This window comes from Gavia stellata, chromosome 24 (assembly GCF_030936135.1).
Source record: "Gavia stellata isolate bGavSte3 chromosome 24, bGavSte3.hap2, whole genome shotgun sequence".
NCBI classification, from domain to species: domain Eukaryota; kingdom Metazoa; phylum Chordata; class Aves; order Gaviiformes; family Gaviidae; genus Gavia; species Gavia stellata.
The window spans coordinates 12160546-12186318 of NC_082617.1; the positions used below are offsets into that span (position 1 = coordinate 12160546).

A 25773-nucleotide genomic window follows, 5' to 3' on the forward strand; every position below is an offset into this window, starting at 1 on the left:
TTCTACCTGCACATTTGTATTTTCATACCGTCTTTTTGAAACACACTAGAGACTGCATGATCAGGCAAGAATTTAAAAAATTTACTGTAGTGCCAGGTGCCCAGTTAAATATAGCTATAAACCTTTCAGACAATGAAGTGAGGACTGCCAAATGAACTGCAGGCTGTGGCACCTAAAGGCAAAAAGTGAAATTTATTAATTAATTTTCCTTCCCGCTCTCATGTTTGCTTGTAAAAACTAGATTGTAAAACAATCTTATGAGATCCAAAATTCTTCCGTTTTCTGCTTTAAATGTGAAAATGTTTTTATCCTTCTGCTCCTAATTACAGCTTCTTTTTCTTTCTAAGAATGCATTTATCTCTTTCAGTAAAAAGAGCAGCAATAATATGTTGAACAACCCTGAAATAAATTTTGTCATGTAAAAAATTAATTACGCATTCCAAACCTGGTCACTGTAGTCCTCTGGGAATTGCCTCCGCACCTCAGGATCTGTAAATAATTGACAGATAATATTAATTGGCTTTGGATTAGTGAGCAAGCAGAGAATCACACATTAATATTTGATCAGAAGATGATAGCAACCCTGGCAGGGGATCCAAGGAGGGCAGCTGAGGCTGCTATGTTGATAAGAGCAGGGAAGGACTTTTCAAGGCTCTCTCTTTACCCTCCTCCAGAAAGACAAAAATTGTATATAAAACGTACACGCACATAACACATGAAACCATAAACATCTGTGTGTACATACACATGCATATACACACCCCCATCTATATGTAAAAATATATATATATTTATATATAAATTATTTTATAAGAGATGTCCTGGCGCTACACTGAACTTGAGGCTGTTACTTTGTGCAGTATCTTTCTGGCTGCAATTTGCCAACTAGGCTTGTCACCAGAAAATTACCACCAAATGCACTTAGATTTTGTCTGTAATCAGATTAACTAGTTTTGCCAGCTACAGTCACTGCATAGATTAACCTCTGTAGATGTTTTCAGTGATACCAGATTACAAATCTCTCAAAATTACTATAATATCAATGTTAAGGCATGCTCCCTAGAAAACAAAAAATATTTTTCCAGAATTTGAAAGAGGTAATTAATGTAGCCCTGGAAGCTCTAATGCTTCCGATTAGCAAGCATTCAGGACTGATGCAATGTCCTTATTCCTTTGGCTTGTCAGAATTAATTAAATTCAGGGAATACTACCATATTATTTGAGATGTTAATAAAATAAGAAAATATCATGATTGGAATTATTTATATGACAACCTATTTAAAACAGAACCCTTCAAAGCCATCCATTTTTCAAAGGAACATGGCTGAGAAGACCAGATTCCATTCTACAAATAATTTTTTTAATTACCAAAACCAAAAAACAAACCATACAATCACATGAGTTCAGAATAAAGCATAAGGCATAGAAAAATCAACCGGTATCCTACACAGTTTCTACCCTTTGTGCAACCAGATGGGTTGGGTTGTATGAGGCTTGGCTCACTGGATACCCCGTTACCAGATTCTTCACTCTCTAGCCACTGTTTCCACAAACTTTGATCATTATGTAGGGAGCAAGGTTGCATACACAACCTCTACTGCTCCATTATTGCCACACTCTATTGTAGCTGAGGCTTGAGGGGAAGAGTCATTTTTATGACACATGCACCATACACTTATTTCAGAATAGCCGCACCCTAGATTGCTCATTGGCAAAATTTACTTCGGTAATAAATTAGTTGATTTGTGATTCAATGAGTAGCGGACGCAAACTTTTTATTAAGGTGTGTTCTTTTTACATTAGAAATACATCAAGACGTACGTTAATAAACTTTGTAGCTTAACTTTTTCCAGACAATCAGATTAGTTTTAACATTTCACCATTACAGGCATACAATTACATACACAATGTATCAAACTTCACATCTGCATATGAACAAACCCTTCTACGTTAACACAAGAAAGTAGAAATAGAAAGCAAGGGATCACATTTTAAAGCCTTAGTTTGGAAATTCTTAAATCTATATGCAGGTAAATGTACTAAAACTAAGTGTCCAAACATGCAAACAAACGTGAACAGCAGAACTCGCATGAACAGTCCATCATATACAAGTAACAACAGGACAATACAGTTTCGTATTTCACCAAAGCAAGCACAGTATCAGTGGTAAGATGAAACTATGCAACATCTGTTATGATGCATATTCTTAAATATCTTTAAAATTCATGATTTGAGGCTAAACTTTCCAGATTTTGCAGAAAAGACAGATCAATGAAATACATTTGTAAATCCAAGTACGTAACATTGCGCAAGAAATCTGTCACGGTGCCTGGAACACGATACTGACATTCCCCCCACCACTTCTACTAACCAATTGCTCTCAAACTTAGTATATAGACATACTGACACACACAGCATTTTATCATTTACCATTTTTTAAGGAAATGAGGAATTAAATTGCAACATAAATCCATAGTGTGTTTGCTCTAAACACATTCCTCCATAGATCGCAATCCACATTCTCCATTCTTTAAAAATGCAACAAAACAGATCAGTCACACAAAGCAATTGTGTGCGTAAGCATGTATTTTTCCTGTTTTCTTAGCATCTTGAAAGCCTTTCTGTGTTTCAGGAGCTCACTGGCATGGAGGAAGGCCTATAGGAACCAATTTGTCAGCATTTATGTAAACCCTTAAAGCTCCGAGCAAGATCACGGTCCCGAAGACAGAGGTGCATTGTGCAGCACTTTGCAAGATACTGAGATTCACTCATAAGCGCTGGTAGCTGAAAGTTATCACAGGCAAATAAATACATGCTGGTGCTTTTATTGTCTCAGAGGCCACCTTACAAACCTTTCTCATTAACATGAAACAAAACACAACTTAAATAATAACTTAAAAATCACAGCCAAGGATTTTTTGTTAGGCTTTTTGGGTTTTAATTTTAGCTTTGTCTAGATAGATCAATTTTCATTCAGAGTTTTTGCTTAAAAATGTTCGTTCTTACAGAAAATTGGGATTTTTTCTTCCTGCCTCTCAAAGATTTATGTGTGATCAAGAAATAAGACAGAGCAGTGGCCATAGAAAACACAGCATAAAATAAACAGAAAGGACCCTCCCTGTTCCATACATGTCCCTAACACAGGAAAGTCAAAATAAATGAACTTAAAACAAACCAAAAGATTTCCATTGTCCTCATCTCTTACAATGACCGCAACATTTCGTACATCAGTTGACTAGACTATACACCAAACAGGATTTGGCAAAATTTGCAGTGCTGACTCATTCACAGCCATTGCCTATGATGTAGAGTGCAGTACATAATTAAAATGCAGTTAAGGTGATTACCAATACAAAGTAACAATCAATAACTTCCCCCCCCACCATCACCACATCAGAATGTATATGTCCAGCATTTCTTTAACATCCTTTGATATCAATAGCCAGTAATGGAGGATGTTTCAATTTTCAAAGTTACTGAAATGTTTAACTGATCTACTACAAAATTATTTCCCTTAATTATTTCAGAAATCATTCGTTTCTGAATATTTGTTCTTTAGGGGTTACACACACTCGTTAAAAATTAGACCATGGGTTACGCAGATCTTTACAATGTACTAAAAATCAGATCACCTTTATAATTAGCTTAAGACTGTTGCTTCTGAAAGAAAAATTTTGTCCCATGCTCTTGCCATGGAAAGGATTGCGATATATCCTTGCTGCAAGAGCAGCAACATTTTGATCTTTGCTGTCCATCCCTATGGCTTCCTCTCCTGGCACAGGAGCAGCAATACTGACAGCCATCTCCAGCACTGCTGGGTCAGGCTACGTGTACACGCAGAAGGCTGGCCTCCACCTTCTCTTGAGAAAAGGCAGCGAGGGTGGAGTATCTGTTGCTGCTGTGGTTTGCATACCACAAGAGGCAGGTATGCTACATTTTAAGAACCCTTCCTATAGGTCATCCAGCCTAGTTACTCATAAACTGTGAGTAAATATTTAGAATATCTATTTCTTATTTTGTGTCTTCAGTAAGCTTGGTAACAGGAGAAAATTGAAAGAAAAGAAAAAAAGAGAAAATGACCCAAATCCCCACCAAACCACAGGTAACAGATAATATTGAAATGGGCCTTTTAAGTAATTCAGTAACACAAAACAAGGAGTTTCTAAACTTTTCCACATAGTAGCTATTGACTGTAATATAATTTTTACTTTGCTATTACATAGTCTTTTCTATATCTCTTAACTAGTATCATTCCACTTTTACTTGTCTATTGAGCTGTATCCTAAAGGACAAATTATTTCTTCCTCTTTAAAATTAGACAGTGAAGTATACACACTGCACGGCTCAGTAAGAAGACAGGAGGAAATTTGTTGGATGCTTGCTGTGTTATGGTTGTTTTCAAGACTAAGCAACTGAGAACATCTGAATCTGGGCTTTGGTGAGCTGAACCCTCTCGTAGATAGTACTATTTCACTCACCAGATTCTAAATCACAGCGTGGTAATGTTTAAAGAGATGCGACTGTGATTACAGTCCCTACCTGAGTCAGTTTCTACAGGTTCAAGATGAATGTGTTCTCAAAGCACACAGTCTGCAATTATATTTTCATCCAAAAAAATGGATCTCTCAGTGCTATGATACATTCATAAACTAAGTTGTCTTTAATATAAATAAAACCTTCCTATTTCAATCAACTGTATACATTAGAAGAAATCTAATTTCATCCACAATGCATGAAATGCACGAAATTAACTTAATTTCTCATCCACCAATTTCAATGGAAATAACAGCAATATGTACTTAGCTGGATGAGCAAAGCACCTTGTGGAACTGCACTGGGTGTCACATACCTGTTAAGACAGTGGGATATATAGTTTGTATTCAGTCTGCTTTTGATGACACATCTCATACCAGCATCAGAATGGCTAATCCAAATAACCTGGAACCCTACAGTTAAGCAAACCACCTTTAAATTATGCCTAGCAGCCACACGCTTGCACATCCTCATGTTTTTACAAATACTTTATATTTAACATTGCATCAGCTCCATCACTTCAGCTTTTAAATGGTCTGGGAATATTTACTACACTTTCAGTATCTTTATTTGGAAAACACTACACAATGGAAAAACAAACTACATCACATCTTATTATAGCTTTCATCACTTTATCCATTCTTCATTGTTAATCTAATGTTCATTTGAAGGGTGTTTTCAACTACGCTTACCTACACATATATACACAATAAAATTCTGTTTAAATTCTATGTGGTCATTAAATGAAGTTCCATGAAGCTGGAGCAACCCCACTAAACTGAACGGATTTACATAAATACATACATTTAGAGAGTGGCCATCAAGACACACGACTTTATGAAATACAAACATCGACAAAACAAACATTACTATCACTCAGTATGGCCAGGCTCTCCATTGAGAGGAGAAGCACAAGGCGCCTAATAATCACAATGGACACGATATCGAAATTATTCTGAACAGGTGAAAACGGTCATTCAAACAGAGGAATACAGGAGGGTAGCTCAAACAAGCATTCAGGATTCAGCTTTAATCCGCACCACTAGTATCAGTAAAATATGCTTCAGCATTCATGTGCAATACTTGGTAAAGACATGAACATACCTGACTGTCAACTCTGCCTATAAAACTGAAGTAACTTGAAAACTTCAAACACTTTTACTAATGGTAATTTGTTTTGCACACTGCATGCAAACAGAATTAGATGTAGCTCCATTGTATCTCCAGACAGTAAGAAAACCCTTTGCAACTCAAACCACAGTGAACGCTCTTATTCCAGGTACTTAACACAGGCTTTCTAATGAAGTGATGCTCAAATATTCTTCTACTTTAATACTCCATAGGCAAAGTAAACACATGTAAAATACTTTTTTCAAGTTCAGGAGAGTGGAATCTATTTGCTGACATCAGAACCAGGGAAGAGACAGACTGAAATCCTAACCAACCTCTTGCAGAGTTACAGCAAAGTACAGAGCTTGAAGATTTCCACTGCACCAGTCATCTATAAAGTTATAAAGCATTAAAAGCTCAGCTGAGGTCAGCAAAAGGAGACACTGCCAAACAATGAACAGACAAAGTGAAAGGTAACAACAGAAAGGAAAAAAGTCACATTAATTATGGAGCTGCTTCTCAAACTAAACTTTTCCCAAATCCCAAAACACGAACTCAAGTTGTGCTACAGGTTGAACTTGTATGTTGATGGTAATTTAATATCTTCTGTTTATCTTTCATTACATCTGATTTTGTAGTTTCAGCTCACAAAACATTACGAGATCTGCACAGTTTCTGCCTAAAGCAAGTGCTGACAAACTTCTCTGGATAATAACTGTATATTAGTATTAATATCATGCTGAAATACAGCACCAGAAATTGCAAGTTACAAGTGTAAAGCAGGAAGTATACAAACAATACCATTCCAAAATAAAGCTAAAATACACCATCTTATTTGCAATCTTCCATCCTTGTCTGGGTGCAAGTGCAATGAAATACATATATGCCACAAATTTAAATTAAAACTGTTGGTACTAAGAAAAAAAGTCAACTTAATTTTATTCCTAATGATAACACTCAGGGTTAAAAAGCTTTTAAACCAATGGCATGTCATACAAATTTCCTAAGATTCATGAGTGACTTCACCAAAGTCAGGGCGGGTTCACTTACCAACCTGATGCACATCATTGTAAGCCCTCTTCGCGGAGGATATAGCTCCATACAAAGCAGCTGCTGCCCATAAAATCTAGGTTGGCCAAAGACCTGGAGATCCACTAGCCCTTATTACTCACAACGGACACCCTGTTCTGGGGAGGACCAGTTAGGAACAACACATATGAAATGGATGACATGGTTATTTTTGAAGCAGTTTCCTTTGCAACTATTCTAAGAGGTGCTTTTGAGAGAAACTACTGAATCAATTCTCATATGAAGAATATGTGAAATTTTCGTAATTGAACATGTTTTTTATTTTTAAAAGGGGTAAGAAAAGACAATGCTACTTCTCAGTGATGGAAGAGTAAAACTTCTGTGCACTGTCAACAGCAGCAGTTTGATTCCTTGCCATGCATTTATAGAGTATCAACAAATGGATAGCACAAACCATTGATTCCACACCAGCTGAATACAGTTTTCATTGCTAACACATTTAGTTTCTCCCCTCTAGTAGTAGAGATTCTACCTCACATCTATGCATAGTATGTAGAACATTGTATTCATTACTCAACCATATTCAAGCTCTTATTGTTAGTATTTTAGCAAATATGTGAATGTTTCCAAGTTCTAAAACCTATTACTGCCTCTTCCTACAGACTCTTGTTCAACAAAAAGCCAAATACAGAAGAATATTTAAATTAGCTGTGAACTGTATAATCCCATTGTTCAATTTCATGGCATTTAAGACACTACCTTCCCCTCCTCACAAGTCTAGATGTTAATCCATTCTGTAACCTGATTTAATTTTCCAGATGACAGGATGGGAACATGCTACAATGGCATATTAGTGTAACTATGCTGCTCTTTTACTCTCAACTTTTCTTACATCATGAAGTGAAGAGTTTTGCTTTTAAAAGAGGCATGCTTAATTACTTCTAAAAATAGCGCAACTCAAACTGGTCTGTATTTAAAGTGTATGAAAACTATAAAACCAGGGAAGTTCTTCAAAAAATTATCAGAAAATACTTCCCACAATTAACCACACAAAACCAACACATACTAACCTGTTTCTTCTGATAAAAGTCAGCCAATTTAATCCATACTGGCTACAAATCATTCAGATATACTAATCCCAAATTGAAAAATACAGTGAAAATTACTTCATTTTTCCTCCCTAACTGAATTATTTAACTCATTCACTTCTTCAAGGTCTTTACAGCTGCAATACCTCTAAAATGAAATGGAATTCCATTCAGAGCAACTTTCATTTCAACACCCACTACACATTACAGTACTTATGCAGCACAACTAAAAAGTAACATAAACTTCTTTCCAAACCTCTGCAAACTCCTTGATGTCCCGTATTCAGTACAGCCGAACACTTCTGCTTGCCCCTAAACTGCTGCAGACTTAGCATGCAGCTAACATCTCAGAGTGGGGGAAGAGGGGGAGGAGGGAATAAGGCAGAGGGGTGGGGGGTGCTGGAGAAAATGTGGGAGAGAAAAAACCTGCACACACAAGATGACAGACAAGAAACCTCAGAACAAGTTCTGGCAGAAAATACGTACGGAATAAAAATTATGTTTTTCTGGATGTGAAGCTTTAAGACGTCAATCTTTTCTTCTTAAATTACTCCTTATTCTAAAAATGTACAAGTCCGAAAACAACCAAGATGTAAAAGAAAATTCTAAAAGAATGTCTTGCAAACTATATTAAAAAAACCCCACACATAAAAAACCCACCTGCCAGCACCACAATACATGTAATTGAAGTTACCCCAAAATATCAATATGCACAGTAAGCAGGTTCGATATCCAAAACCACAACCCACATGGTAATAGTATGCGATTAAACTATTCATCTAGCAGATCACATTTCAAACAAGTATTCCATTTCTAGGACATAGTCCGCATCTTTGTGACACGTTAGGCATAAATATGTGGACACTGACCTATCGTTCTCAGTTTCTGAAGTTTTTGTGAATGATGTACAATCACCCATTGAGCGAATCAGTAAGTATGATATACGTCAGCTACTGTTCAAATGAGTCCACTGACATTAACAGCATAAAAAAACAGACTTGCAAGTTTGCCCCTCTCTCTTAACAGAGCCTTTTGAAGTCTGCCCTGCAAGTGCCAAAAACCTCACTGGTAACACGAAAATGCTTTTCACAACAGTTTAATCTAGAAACAGAATATAAGGTTTGCAACTCACACATGAAATGCTGTTCAGAGTTCAGTAAAATGATCCAAAAGCGGAAAAGACTGAGAGAAAAGGCAACATAAAATATACATCATAGGAAACAGGAAGGAAGAGAGAAAAGCAGAACAGATTAAGCAAATCACTATGATTTCCATAATTGTTTTATACTATTAACACATCAAGAGCCAGGGGGGCATTGAGGAGCAAAACTTTCCTAGGCAGTGTGCAGCAGTATCTTATATATTTTTTTTTAAAAATCCTTCCAAAGATAAAGCAGGTTAAGCTACTACTTCTTCATGGATTTTTACTTAAGCCTATACACAGTTCTCCAAAATAAAGATAATGATATTTAAAACTCAAATGATTCTGCACAATAGAGAGGTAATAGCCCTAACAATACAAGAACTGGCGAAAGTTGTCAAAGTTGCCCTTCTGCTTCAGTCCACCTGAGCTGGCTGGGTTCCTAAATGATCACCTCACATCAGTCTTCCAGTGCATCATTAGTCCATCAGCAGCTTTATGACCCATTCAGAGTAAACTTTGAGACTTTCACTGCTTCTAGCATCCAAACCAACTTCCCATCTAAAGGGGTCTTGGCTAAATTAATTTTACAATCCAGTTAAAAAACTAAAGTACACTAAGTGCCAAACAGAAACAACACTCATTTCTTGGATAAGATGACAGGAGAAACATTCATTGTCTTTTACAGGAAGAAAAGGCTACATTAGTTTCCTGTTAGCAAGTCCTAATCAGTTATTTGGTGTCACATCAAGTTGTTGAACTGTCCAGGTTGCCACTTAAAAGGCATTTAGCATCATAGCGACATTCCACTACAGAAGAGTTGTAGAGTTAAGAATGGTATTTCCAGTTTCCTCTGGCACAGTTACAACTTCGAAAGAATCTGTTCTTTTGTTTCAATACCATTTGAAGAGCTAAAGTATCGTAAAATAAACAGATGCTGGAGAATTTATAAAAAAAACCCGAAAAACCAATACTGAAGTTAACTCTGATCTAAATGTTAACGCAAACATAAACACAAAAACTTAAGAGTCAGTTCAGTTTATATTTTATTTCAAATCTCTTCTGTAGTATAAAGTCAGTCATCTCCCCCCCAAGGAACAAGATCAGCTCTTCCCTGCCACAGCATTAAGTTGTAATAGGAGCAGATCAAGAAGCAATATGTTGAAGAAAATGCATGTGTCAGAGTCAAGATCTGATAAATCATAAGTCAAAGGGATACTGGAAAAGTTATAAAAGGGTCTAACTAGTCCGATGCATAAGGTAACATGTTCCATCTTCAACTACTATTATTTACTCCCTTGGATTCTTATATGGAATTGTGCCAGGTTTAATCAAAACTTTACCAATTCTTTGAATGGAAGTTGTGAAACAGTTGTGTTGCAAGCGCAGAGTGTTCAACATATGAAATACGGTTGGGGAATTACCTCTGTGTTAAATGCTTAACTCCTTTTATTTCGTCCATACCAAGAAACCAGTTTAAAAAAAATCAGTTGTATAACAGTACAGATTAATTCCTCTTCTGCTAACATTGTAAACTGTAAGAATAAGGAGATGTTAGAAAGCGTAAGGTGTCTTCAGCAATCAGAAAACTCAGAATTTATTTCTTTACAAAGAAGAGCAGAAAACTTTCAGCCCATATTCATTTTTAGACTGATGATACTGATATAAGTAAAGCAAGAACTATAAAAAGGGGATGCATAGGATTGAGTTAAAGCTAAAATAACAGAGATCAAAAACAGAAGACAAAAAAAGTACTTATTTCAAGTCTTGTTTGTTACATGTTTCTCCCATCTTCATTTGAGGTCTTCAGATCTTTTATATGCAATGGTTAATTACTTTGGTGATACCTCAAGTCCACATTAAAGCATGGTTGATGAATCTTTTGAGTTTGTTTTACTATGCACTTAAGGGGATATTTCTCTTCATAACCATCTGTTCTTCAACCAACCCAGAAATTTAGTATTACTGGAAATCTAAGCCAAACTCCAGGAGGCCTGCAAGGAGCAAATTTTGAATGGATTATGGTTTTAATTCTTTTTTCCCCTGTAATTTCAGTCAGCAAATTATACAGCAGCTAAAACTTGCAAAAAATACAATTAGGTAACATCCTACTTCAGTGTTCAAGAAATCCACAAAGCCTGGCTTACAATTAAATACGAAGTGTTTTGAAACATTTTACAGGCTGCCTGTAATAATTATACAAAAGAGTTTAAATGTAGAAGGAACACCTACTTTAAGTAGGCTTTTTTGGTTTTAATATTTTTTAAAATTTATTTGTGTTTGATCAGTATATTTTTTTCTCATAACCTTTTCACCACTCTATAAATTTAATAGAGATATGTTTCAAGTGCTCAGGCCATGAATACTGAATGCGTTTCTCTCCTGCCTCTTTGTATTTATATTCCGAGACAGCAGAGTTGCCTGGTGACAGCCTCTTCACTTCAACAGCAGCTGGCAAGCCCTCCTTGTCCTGAAAATATGAAAGAAACAGTTAACTAATATTTCATGCTATGATTTAAATGTGACAATCTGGAAGTGCCAATACCACACAGAGTAGGATTTACAAGATAAGATTTTTCTTAAATCTCAGAAGCAATAAAGGAAGAAAAATAAACAGACTTTCACCACATGTAGGTAGCACACAGCAAAAATTAATCCAGAGTTAGTGCATCATCTAGAGTTTAACAATACCAGACACAAGCAGTGATTGTGTAAATCTGCAATTTAACTTATATTTCCAGAATGCAAATTCTCAAGTTATGCAAGGTAAGACCAAAGCAACTAGAGTTTTGACATTTTTACAAGAAACAGTCACCCTCTTTAATATTTACAAGATACGTATTTCAAATTGCTTATGTATGCCTATCTGCTTTCCCAAGATTACGGCTTCTGCTGAAGGTTCAAGCATATGTAGCCCAAAACAATTTCTTTAAGCTAGCTTTCTACAGCAAAAATAAAAGATTTACATTTGATAAAGTGAGAGTTTATAGCCAACTTAATTCATACCTAACACTGGCATATTAATAAGGACCTTCATTCAAAAATATCCTTATTCAATTAATTTTAGGAGAAATTTTTACATAATGTCACATTTTCTACTTTCCTGTGTCAACCAGATAATTTTTAATTCTGTTAGTTGTTTTGAAGAAAGCCAGGAATAACATTTTAATGTCATATTGCTTTTTAGAAATCCTATAACTCGTGTAAAACCACAACGTGGCCATGGCAATCAATCAACTACATTACAAAACCTAAAGGAATTGCTAATGAAAACAAATAGCATGTTCCAATGTACCACCAGGCTTTTCATTACTAGAAAATACTTTGAGTTTTATAAACATTTTCCAAACTGCTTTATTTTTAGCATTTTTTGTTTTAGTTTTAGTGATATAATGGTCATTATAATTTGCTAATAACCTATATTTTCCATGTATTACAGAACACTTTACAGTTGCCTAACTTTTTTTTTAATCTCTTTCCAAAATTCACCAACCATAATAAATTCAGATAGATATATTATTAGGCAAATACATAAAAGTACTAAGGAAATATATTCATTGTTATATGGACCGTCACATTTCAAGTTTAACCTGAACTGACTCAAAAAGCACTTAGAACAAAAGTGTTCTAGCCAACGATAAGTTCTTGAAGTGCTGTACTAAAAAAGAAAAAAAAAAAACCCAACCCTACTCTTCAGCAATTGTATAATTGCCTAAACTACACAGAGAATACCTTCTTTGTTAAACATGCAACAGTGAGTATTGATTTCTAAGCCTCAAGATATGTAACTTCATAATGTTTAAAACTCTGACCTTACTTTCATACTTTCAATATTGATAGTCTCAAACTGTTTTCAGTTTCAAAGTTATCATGTGTTACTTTAGTAGAGTACACCAGCTCCCAATGACACGGCTCGGCGTTACTGATCTGCACAAATATAACCTCTTACGGGACTCTCCCTGCATAGCAATACGAGACTTTACAGAAAACAAGCTCTTCAGAATAATTTTGGGGTTTGATGGCTTCAAAATTTCTATTATTGCACCTCTGTTTATTTCAAGATGCTTTAGTTATTCAAATGGCATTGAAACAGAAAAAACAGAGTCTATCAAAGATGAAATTGTGACAAAGGAAACTGAAAACCCCATTCTTAATTCTATTGTTTTCTTTAGTGGAGATGTTAACTTAAATACTTTTTGGAATGTACAGTAAAATATATCCTATCTGTCATACAATGAACCTGATTCATATCCGTTTCATTATCAATAAAGGACAGCCAAACCTAGCTATCATTTTTGATAAGACATTATTGTAAGGAGTAATACTATGGTTGTGGTTTCTACAGCAATGTACACATCCTTAGAGCTTCATGCTTAATGCATTTGCAACTACAGAAGTCTTTGGTATTAAATGATCCTAACTGACCAATAGTTTCAGTGATCACCAACTCACCCCTCAGTTTTAAGGCGTGCAAGATCATATATAAAAGATAGCAGTAATTATTTTGTGGATACACTTCAGAACTTAGCCTTGTACCCTTCAGTACTCAATTTCACCTTTCTGTTTCAGCATGAACTGTGTAACATGCTCATCTCAACTTATCAGTCACATTAGTACTGTCCATTCTATCAAAACAGTAATGAAAATTCATAAGGGCCAGTAAGCTGGCAGCAAGTTTAAAAAAAATAAAATTAGAGACTGGTCACAGTGAGCCTCAGCTAAGGCTGCAGCATCACTGAGGTCTTGTGAAAGCGTACAAACTGAAGCATAAAATGAGAGGAAAGTTTGTAAAAACAGGAATAGCATTCAATAGACGCTCCTGCAAAAACTTTCTGTGGAATCAGATGTGTTGATGATGAAGTTGAACTGCTTGAGCAGTATTGGAAACTTAGTGGGTGTGGGAGGAAAGAGGTCCTAACGTGGAAAAATACCTCATCTAGCTAATGACCATGAGATGAAAGAAAAAGAAAATCATTTGAGTGTTCAGCTACTCAGAATGACTTCTCTCTTATGGAGTAAAGTTCATTAACTGGACAGCATCAAGCACTGCAAGAGAATTGTGCGTATATTTACACTTGCAGTATTGACTTACTTCCTACCTGCAATGCTTTCAGCTCCTATTAACAAAGCTCACTTTATGCCATGTGTGATGCTATAATAAAAAGAAGGCCTCTGAGAAAGCGCATTTAAAGCAGTACTGTCAGCCTGAAGAATAATTTGTTTTATATAAAGAGGAGCTTCCTGATATTCAGTGCAACTAGACAGAAAATCTATCATCTCACTAAAAAATTTTATAACGTTTTTGTTACTGTAGGAAAGACAAGGGTATCAAAAGGATTTTTAACTGCAAAACAGAAATGCACTGGGAATACTTTAAGGTATTTGATACTTCCAAGATGTATGATAATACATATCCAGCTATCAAGATATTCCTGAGATAGTGGACGAGTCTAGTTCTGAGCAAGAACATTTCATAATCATGTTATATTCGTTTAATTGCCAGCCCTGGAAATCAGGTGTGTATAAAACTAGCAATTTGATTAATTTCCTTTCTCTTTTCCTTGCCCAGCTTTATTACATAACAAACTCCCAACTACACTTTCAGACTTTTTCAAGAGCTCTGACAATTCTTTTCAATCTGTCCACTTTTAGCAGCAGATTTGCTGAAAATAATTTTTTCCTTCACCACCAACTCCAAAGGTAATCTAAAAATGCAACTTTAATCCACTTGCATAATTTTTCCCCACAGGTTGATCCACGAGGTGAAGTGCAGATGGTCATTGACTCTCATTGTGCTGCCATGCAAATCTACTGACGATGACTAAGGAAACGAGGAGCGTAACTTGTTATGGCCAGCTGGCAGCACAAACGTAGTCTCCAGTATCTCCACATCATCACTGATTTGCAAGAACATCTAGTATCACACAGAACAGAAGGGAAGGCTGTGTCCTATAGACACATAGTCCTATAGTAAGTCCTCAGAAGCAACTGAGAAAGCTGATGGAGTAGAATATTCAGAGAGACATCTTTCCCATAGTGCTTGGTAGAAACATCACTGATAGCTAAAGCTACACTCGCATTATTGCACACAATCATATGCTTAGCACTGATAAGCAGTATCATGAGGGGAAGCAGTTTTCAACAAAAACCAGAAGTAAGCTCAAGAGCTCTGGCAGCTTTTATCACAGACAAGCACACCTTGAGGAGTGTATACTCTTTTCTCGTTATCTCATACCATGTCTAACTGGGCTTCTAAGCTCTCTGCTCCCTAGCTACTTTTTCCAGTTCTGAATTCATACCACCTTTGTACTTGAATCAAGAGAATTCAAACCATTAACAGGTCCTTTCTAAAAACTCTCCTCCCCGTTAAACTCTCTTATTTGCCCTATATCAAATCATCGATTTTTGGATCACAGAAGTGAACACCATTTACAGTAATATACTTGTTGAAAAATAAACATATATCACTAATTGTAATATCACAACACTAATACTTCATGCCATAATTGTTCCATAGAGGCTCTACTGCCTTTTCTTAAATGATCAAACTAATGACAAAGTTCTCTCCATCTTTTCATACAAGCATATATGTGTAATTTTTAAACATGAAAGATTAAATTAGAAGTTACACACACAAACACAACTCCTTTTAAAAAGGCTCAAAACACTATATTTACATCTGCAAGTACTCACTTTATTACTACAACCTTTATAACAGAGCTTAGGCTTGCTTCAAACAAAACAGGGTTCTCAGCGATAGAAGCACAAGAAAAAGCCCTGCATACAGTTAGTCTACAAAGAATTAACTGGATTAATTAGCAAGGGATTTGAGAAGCAGCTTGGAGCTAGAAAACCAAAACACTAAATTGTTTAAATACTTTGGCAATGGATCAAGGTTTCTAGGCAGCCCTATGTTCCATTCTCTCCTTTTTTTTTTGCTCGGTGTTTTAACACATTTAACCTGACGAGGTACTTTTTCATGAGATATGAATGACACTGTCAAAATACCAAAAAAGAAGATGTGAATTAAAAAATGCCACAAGCTGTTAGCAATTCTGCCAACATGTATGAGCCCAGGCAACATTAATTAAAAATCAATAGCTTAGGACATAAATAGCTCTTATCTCTGTTATAGTATATCTCTAACATAACTCTTTAATAAAGAAAAAAAAAAGCCAATGTCTTTGCTATTATACTGACTGAATTGACCACAACAAAGCAAAAGAAATAAGGCAAAAACACTAAGCAAAGAAACACATATGAGAAAGGGAGGACAGGCGTATGAATGATTGGAATGTTTCAACCTTGCACTATCATTAACACGTAACTGGTTGGAAATAGCCACACTGCAAATACTTGCAGAACAAGTTACCAGGAAGAACATTTCAGGTTTTTAGTGCTAATAAGATTCTATAAAAAATCCTGCATGCCAAGGAAATAATAACGTACACATCTTTCTGTCAGCTAGAGCTTATTAATCAGTATTTTCATTATGCATCTCAACTAACAATTACATTACTGTAAATTCTCTGATAATTACAAAATAAAGGTGAGAAAGGGGCAGGAAATTGCACTCACTTTTTTAGTGATACAATCTTCAAGCTAAAGTTACATTAGAAGGCATCAAAGCTAAAAGATTGAAGCTAAACTAGGAACTTAAACCACCACTTTCAAAAGCTGTTTTCAAGCTTACAGAGCGCCAAACATTTGAAAGAGTTAAACCTATTTTCTAACAAGAGATCACCTAACGCACATGAAGCTGGATGTGCAGTTTAGGTCTGCCGTAACTCCCAGATAATCATGACAGTTTAGATTTCTTAATAGCTTCTACAGAAAATGTATTAATATAAAAAGAATATGTAAGAATCATACTGAAAAGGAAAGGTTAAATTCAGTTTTCTTTTTGTCTAATGACTCTTGCATTATTCAATTATTTATTAATGATGGACATATCAAATGCTTCCATGAAGACACAGTAGTCTAAAGTCAACCAGGCACTATTTAGCAAAAAATTATTTATTTGAGTTCAAAATAAAAGGGAAAATTTCATTTACATAAGAGCTATGCGTACATATGCCAGGACACTAAAACACTATACAAATTCCAGTGGAAGAGCAGATCATAAAACTGTAGCACCCTTAAGCTGGAACTCGCAGGACAAAAAGGATTATTTTGATAGTCATGATTACAAATTTGAGCTCTCAAGAACATTTTATAGCAGATGACCATACACAATTGCAGTTCCACTCAACTACAGAACACAGACCTGCCGAAAAATAGCAATACCAGCTTTGGATAACACTATAGTGGACAGCCAGCAGGAATTAAGAGGCTGGAACATATGAGGAGGTTAAAATTATTAAAAACAAGTACTAAAGATTGGTATTTCTAAAAAATGTCTTTGCAATGGAAACAATCTCAAATACTGAATAGATAGATGCAAGACACTAGCTTCGTAAAATCATATGCCAAGCAGAGCCATATCTATAAGAATAATCAGAGATTAATTATAAATCCACTTCTATTACGGCAATGGAGTAATGAAGTACTAGCCTTTAAGATCTTAAATGATAACATTTCATTATGTCACTTGGATTTTGAGTCCTACCTCGTAGCTGACCATTGGGACATTCCTACTTCTTCCTCTTCCCACCCCCATGCCATAATCCCACCTCCCAAAAAATTAGTTTATTGATTAGAGTGCAGCACAAGAAAACCAAAGGTTCTATTCATAAAACACAGACGCCAAGTGTCAGGACAGGGAAACAGAAGACCTTGCTTTTCACAAGACCTTTTGGTCTAACTTTTCATTGAGCTACAGTTAGAAATGACATATTCTTCCGTGGGGCAAAGGTGTGAGGGGGACAAAGGGGAGCAGAAAAAAAATGTTAATATAGAATTGCTATACTTTTTGGGGGAGTGGGTGAAGTTTTTATTTTACTTTTTAAGATACATTTTTATTTTATATTATTATCTTGAACTACCTGGATTCTCACCTGTTCAACGTCCATTCAAGCTATTGCCAATTTCAGTTAACCTTGTTTAAGGTGTACCAAATACAAGCTCTTGTTGCTGCATTTGATATAACACGATTCATCATCTTAAAAGTTAATTACGCAATCTTAATTTTTAGTAGGAGAGGTACATTAGAACACAGAACTGCTATTAATAGTGTTCCCCTAAATAGAATAAACTGAAATTCTACTGAGTTCCCCCAGTAATGTTTTATGTCATTGTAGAAATACAAACTATCACTTTATTAACATTTCAATCACCTTGTCCATTGAATGTTCAATGGACAATTCAGAGGCTTTGTTACATCATCTGTCTCCATTTTATTTTACCATTATAAATTAAACTGATTATAAGATGCAGAAGTAATTTGTAAACTCTTTCAAGGGACATGATTTACATTTTTCTTCTACAAAGATTAAGATATCCCCCAACATGCTCCACTTGTGTTAAATATTAAATAAAGATACTTATACTATACATATGGAAAAAATGGAAGATATTTCTGATATGTTTTGGGATTACTTTTAGTATTCTAACACTGTTTATAATACTGGTGCAAATACTGCCACCAATAAAGAAACAAACATTAAAAAGGTGTCCTTTAAGCTTCCCTTTAAGGCATCTCCCATAATCGTATAATTTGCTCTGGACATCATTAAAATGTAAAGTTAATGAGGATTCAGCTGAAAACAGAAGAAATGTAACCTATTTTCAGGCAAAACTTCTAACACTGCAATCAGAGGGAAAACCTCTTTGATGTCTCTTTGTCTCTTCTCATTAATTTTCTTTTGGTTTAAAAAAAACACAAAGGCTGTTTAAACTAAAAAATGCATAGAAGTTTAAACATGGTAATTATAGTCAAGCTGCAATGAGGTCATTAGGATTTTAAAACTTTGAGATAAACAAAATTGAAATGTACGACTATTTTAAAAACATGTCAATACTCAATTTTAATTGTCTATGTGATACCCACTGTATCCTAAGGATTTAGTCTAGATACAGAATTGCTTCAAGATGATATAGTGAAGGACCTCATCCCCTATCCAGGGTAAAGTAAAGCAATCAAGAAATACATCAAAATGTAAAGCAATATAATTACTGTATTACCAGATACTACATTTGGTATTCATAAGCGCAACAAAGTATGCTTTCTGCAATCTCCATGCAAGAGAGATGGCAAATTGTGAGATTCTGCTACTTTTTACCTCTACAGTTCATTAAAGAATAAAATATTGAACAAGTTAAATAATTCTATTTACTCACAACATCTATTTTTGTTTATGAATACTGCCAAGGTACACACAAAGCTATATATTTCCGTTTTAACATGCTAATTCTTTCCAGCAGAAAATATCTTTAAGAGCTATTTAATTACATACATACTGGAGGATTCTACGATACACTGAAGTATTATGTATTTTTAGTGAATAATTTACAAGTAAATTTTCTCAAACCACAATCAAAACAATTTTTAACACTACTGTGTACAAAAGAAGATGATAGATTATCACAAACACAAGTAAGGCATTTAAGCCACTAATTAAAAGCAACAAATACACAGGACAAACATAACACTTTTAGTGTAGAAGGACATTAATCACAACGAAGCAAAATAAACATACCTATAACATTTTTCCATGTGCAAATATCACCTCTAGATAAAATGGGATGAGATGAGATCAATATATTAGCCTGTGGTAATTGTAAGTATGAGTTTTAATGCATTTGTGGACATAGGCTATAGCTTTAATAGAGAATTATTTACACTATTGAATCTTTTTAACATGTTTGATAAATGCCTCTTCAAATTAAACTGAGTGAATGATCAACAGGTCAGATGATCAACGTCAGATAAAATCAGATATTACTTTAGATGCAAGTGAAGAGCAACTTTAGAAGAAAGTCTCATACTCAATGCAAAGGAAAGTTTCGGGGTTTGTGGTTTGGTTTGGGTTTGGGTTTTGGTTTGGTTTTTTTTTGGGTGGTGGGGTGGTGGTGGTTTTTTTTTACTCTGCCATATTTTATTACAATTTGATCCTGCCCTTCACCACAGGCCAGTTTTGTGCTACCATCTCTTCAACTGCCTATTGAAGAGACAGCATCAGCTAATTTCCGTTCTGACTGAGCTGTTTTTCACATCCTGCTATCTTTCCCTACTTGTTTGCACTATCCTAGCATCATAGGCACAAAAAGACAAAGCACATCATTTAAATAACATTAATCCAAATATGAAGCTTACAAATATGAAAAGTCAGAAGCCTGATTCTACTGTCTACCTATAGTGTGATACTTAATCCATTATTTTTGTCTTCACGTTTTAGCATTTGTTTTGAGTCTGCATTAATTATTTTTGATAGGTGTTTTTCCATAGAGTGATGATCTGGTTTTAGAATCTTTGGAACAGAAGATCTCAAGGATCTCAAAAGTATCTTACAGGTCAACTAGACATAAATGAGGAGTGATTATTTACTTAAGAGATAAAACAATATAAGAATCGATTCAAAAAAAGGTAATGTTACCATTATTTATGTTCATAACTATGTAGTTTCAACACAAACAACCCTTCAAAGAAACTAAAGATGGATTCAGTTAACCCCAATAGAATGCAATGGGAGTTGAGGGTGTAATTCCCTCCATCACCATTTAAAATCCTAGCACAAAGTGTGGAAACTCTTTTGGCTACAATATCCAAGATACTGCTTTAAAAGCACTCACAGAAAATTCTTCCCCCCCCATTCCTTCCCCAGGTGTACATACTGTAATAGTTGAAGTTTGGGACAGACCACACAGTTTCGGCACAGTAAATAGAACTTTTCACTCCTGCTCCTCATCTTTTAACTGTGACACCTTCCACCCAGATTATGATGTGCTACTGGGTACTTCTACACAGTCTTATATTATTTGACTATCTATAGTATGCATCATTTGTTTTTACTAGTCAGTTCACCAAATTAGAAAACATTACTCTCCAAATAGCCAGTCATGGAAGAGTTCAGAAAAATTACAACCAACTTAAATATTGGGGGGTTTGGGTTTGGTTTTTTTTTTTTTTTTTTACATCCCTAGGGAAGTATAAACAAATAAACTCTCCAGACTATAACCCATTCCAGATAATAGATTACCACTATCAGTTTTTTGTTGCCACTCCTCCAACCAAGGTTATCATCCTTAATACTGCAGTTCAAATTTCTTGGTTTCTATCCCACTCTTTGATGAAATAAGTCCTATTAAAAAGTATATCGAAAGCTGTTTCCATTTAAAAAAAAGAAATAAAAATAATTTCCCTAAGAGCCAATCATCTATCAGCATCTGGAAATTTGACAAATGGTTTACCAAAACTTGGTAGCCCCAGCAGGGCCAAATAATTCCTTACTCATCAGGCAGGATTCAGCAGCATTCCCTTAGCATTCCTTCTCCCCACTCCAATGATGGAATCCAGCAGAGAGCAGGTGATACACCTTGTTCACAGACAATGATTATGTTAGGATATTAACAGAACATAATACAGTTCTTTATGATTAAAATGCGTCTTACCACTGTTATTCACAAGCACTGCTACAGGGAAGTATACCATGCACTGACCCTTCGCTATGAATCAGCATGCTATCGCATTTCATGTAGAATACTGCAGGACCAGCCTTGTCTCTGGTAGCACAAAAGGTGGGGTTTGGTTTGGTCTTTTTACAACCATTGTTGAAGTAAAACAGTAGTTTTGAATTAATTTTACACTTACTTGATAATAATTTAACCTCAAATCATCTTTCTTTTTAACTCTATTTCAATCTTTAAAAAAAAAAAAACTAAAATAAAACCAGCAAAAAACCACAAGAAAACCTGACAATGTCTCTTTTTGTTCATGACAAAAAAATATCACACCAAAGAGAAGCAGACCCATACTGCCTCAGGCACTCTGATAGGCCTCTTTTTGAATTAGAATTTACATTCTCTTGCAAGAAACTATCTAAAACAAAAAGAACCAGTAATAAAAATAGATCTAGTTCATCTTTTGCTTTACCAAACTTGCTTTGGTTGCACGTTAAACTTAAAGTGGTGCTCTGGGTATAATTACTGACCTACCTGTCAACAGACTAAACACAGACGCAATTTCTAAACTCCAATATTTCTATTGAAGACACTCGTAAGAAGTATCAGTACAACTGTGGATGGACCAAATGTCAGTCATTTCTGGGACAGTGCTTACAACATTAGGCAAAAAACCCAAAATCGCTATTCTTAATCTACGAGGAGTCTACTTTAAAGTCACTACTTCTTTGTTTCTTTTTCATCTGAATGACACTCTAATTAAATGTTCTTTACAGAAATGTCTATATCTAGATTAACAGCTGATTGCAGATGCATTAAGCTTTAAGCAAAAGTTAACACTCATTAACGAGATTACTTGTTGTGATTAAATAAGGACAAACAAAAACAAACCACCCTGGAAAATTTTGTGACTGAGAATGAACGAAAGTTAAAATTACTCCCTAGAATAAAGTCAAACACACACCCCCTTTAACAACAACTTTTTGACTCTACTCAAAGTATAATCTCTCTGCAGTTATTGGAATAACAGCCCTACTCTTAAAGGAGCACATTAACAGAGTTAATTGCAACAAGTGCTTCATCAAATTCTTAAATGCTTCGAATGCTGAAATATTAAGTGTTTCAGTAGTATTTGGTATCTAAATTGAGTCTCTGAAGAACTCTTTAAAAAGAACAACCACTCAAACTCCTCTATAAATTCAAGGAAAACTGTAAGTACATCTAGTGAATGAAAATAATTTGTTAAAATCACTAAAAAAACCTCCCTAAAAAAGTTTCAGTTTAGCAGTTAATTTCAACCTGCAGTTAAAAAGGCACTAGCTGTCAGTCAGTTTTCTCACCCAACTCTATCATGAAAAGAAAAACTGACAGATCACAGGAGCTTGCCTTTGTAAACCAATTCAGGAACTTTCATGCTTCTTATTTGTTAGGTTAAAGGTTAAATTGCTGACCTCTGCCCTCCTGCTTAGCAGCCTTTCCCTTTTTCTGTAAAGCTTTATTTTGGGGCTGTATTTACATGGATTAGTCTCTTTTCACGCTAAGAAGGAATCTGTTCACAGCCAAAGCCTTAGTTCTGGTTGTACAAAAAGCAGTCACAATTATTCAGCAGCAGACAATGACCATATTGTGGATTTACAAAAAAACCACCTCAGCCATGGCAAGTTCTGTCCTTGCTGCACAAAACAATAGAAGAAAAATCTTATCAAGCATTCAAGAGAAAGCAAACAAAGCAGGCCCACTGTGAACTTGATGATGTCAAGCTCCTTTAAAAAAATATAGATCAACAAAAGAGTTTAAAGTCTTGTGAGTGAGACTTTCTGTGCTGAATTTTTCTGTCTAGTTAAACAGTGCCAGCAGTAGCAATATAGTGCAGACTAGTAAATACTTGTGAAATAGAAAAGACTGTAGACAGAAGTAGTTAACGCATGAAGCAGAAAGGACAAACAGATCTCGTCCCACAAAATAACTTATAGAAATGGAAGAACATTCAGTTATATTTGATATTAACATTTCTGAGTTTATTAAATCTGGTATCATCAGATAAGAACACACCTAAAAATGTGTTAAATAAAATTTATGATGACTTGCAATATGACAGATTCTAATATTTTTTCATAAAGTTACTTTCTCTTCAAATTGAGTTATGCATTTCATTTATACTGTAAAAGCCAAACTGTGAACTGTCTTCAAGCAAAACAATTCAGACAGTGCTACTTATTTGATCTGGACACTGCAGTCCTAGTAGGCTCTTTGTGAAAATCTTCCACCTTGTTTCTACTTAGAACAAAAGCAATCAAAGGAAAACAGAAAAATAAAGCAGCAGCTTAGGAAAACTAGAATTTCCAAATACTACCTGCCTACTTAGATTTGGCTACTTTTCCAGTCCTGCTTTAGGAAGTTAGGTGTAGCAACATAATGCCATAAAGATGGGATAGGAAAATTTGTGATACCAGAGTTACAGCACATATTCAACAGAAAGCCCTTATTTAATGGAAAGAGACCCAAATTTTGCACTTCCTTTGTTATTCCTAAATCTTCATTATGTTACCTATTTCTCAATACAGAACTGACAGACTTCAACCAACAAAATGTATTCACCTTAAAAAAATAAAGGTTGCTCTGAGAGGTGCACGGGTAAGGTTCACAAGCTTTTGAATGACCAACTCTTAACTTAATCCTACTCCAGTAACTTTGCTTATGTTCAAGAAAATACTTCATCTCTATGGGAGGTACTGCTCTATCATCTAAAATTACAACATATGACAAAAAGATAATGATAAGGAGTAGCAGTATGTCTATTTTGCAGAGACAGAAACCTGCTAGTTCTCTCTACCTGTGAAAGTCCTATCATGGAAACCACAGTGACAACTGCAGAATAATTTTAAGGCCCAAGCACATGATGACTTCTCCCAGTAGAGTTAAGGACTTCGATTAGTTTAAGTTATAACATTTGTGATCTACTGGGAAGGGGGGAAGGGAGGGAAAAGAGCTATTACAGCACAAGGCTAGAACATGAAAAGTAAAGAAGGAAGTACTTAAACTACTCACAAGCTTCTAGTAGGAACAAGATTAGTAGTACATGCTACTCTCAGAGCCAATTCAAATGCAAATTTCATCCTTTCTCTCAAACAATGATAAACTCCCTCAGAGTTAATAGTTTCCTTCTAAGATTCATCTCCCTTTTCAACTTAGTGGTATGTTTTCGAGAAAAGAAAGCAGCACATGGCAAGTCTTACAGCAAGACCTTTTAAATTCTGTCATAAAAGAAGTAGTATAAACTACATTTCCTTTACTAATCCAGTGAACATTTGTTAAACTCTAACATGTCCATGCTATCACATTTAGGCTTCTAACTTACCATGTTTTTTTAAAAAAAAAAGAAAGAAATCCTTTAGCTGTACTAAACCATTTTAGCTTTTTCCTTGAACACACAGCAAGAATTTATGCTACACTCACAGAAAGATGAAAGATGAGGTCCTTGGAGAGAAAGGCCTTTTGGCACACTACATGGTAAAGCTATAGATTTGACACACTTTTATAATGTCTGCTTTGGCGAGAACACAAAAACCCCATACAAAAGCATGCTACGTCCTCCCAGACAGGGGTGTAGAGGGGGTGTCTTACTCTTGTGAGCATTTACTTTCAAATGTTCATACTTTAGAGACTATTTTGATCGGTTACTTTAGACTAACAAATTCTCTTTCTCTACATGAACAGTTTGACAGTTAGACTACAATTCTCCTCACAGCCCCATCTAACAAGAGAGGATCTTTGGCTGAGGCCCAGCAAGATTCTTAAGTTTGTCACATCGTATTTCTGATGAATGATCTGCAGCAGTTTTAAGATCAGAAAGTGCTTTGAAAATTAAAAGAAAGATTTCTTAAGTAGTTAGTATGCTTTCACTTTCTTCATATAGGTATTTAAACTAAAATTGCTAGTAGATTCTTTCTACTTCTGCAACTCAAAAAAACCAAAACAATCTTTTAGCTGAGGTTTTAAGAAAGAAAACGCAGTTCCATTGCACTTTACTCTACTTGCAAGTATACAATATGTCAGTAGTATAGAACTGAATTTCTAGAAATGCTTAAGCTAACTTCAGCAGGTATAATTTGTAAAAGAAACAATACAAGTTCTTTGTAATTTATCACCTCAATTTCTGTGAAGTTTTACTATTATGAGATGCCATGACAAACACACAAGCCCTCCATTATAAGGACTTCACAATCTCATAAAATGTGTTTTCCCTTCCTTTACATGAAGTTTAAAAATGGGAAAAGAAACCCAGTAAAACAGTAGTATTTCATACAAAGCATC

At 35.2% G+C, this 25773-nt stretch overlaps 1 protein-coding gene across 5 annotated transcripts in view; it reads right to left on the bottom strand.

Annotated features, from left to right (window-relative positions):
* DENND1A (DENN domain containing 1A) overlaps positions 1 to 25773 on the bottom strand; it is a 214828-nt gene that overhangs the window by 177372 nt on the left and 11683 nt on the right. For all 5 annotated transcript variants that reach the window (XM_059828997.1, XM_059828994.1, XM_059828996.1 and 2 more), the window contains exon 3: positions 446 to 489. In XM_059828997.1, coding sequence (XP_059684980.1) covers positions 446 to 489 — 44 coding nt within the window. The remainder of the gene's footprint in view (positions 1 to 445; positions 490 to 25773) is intronic.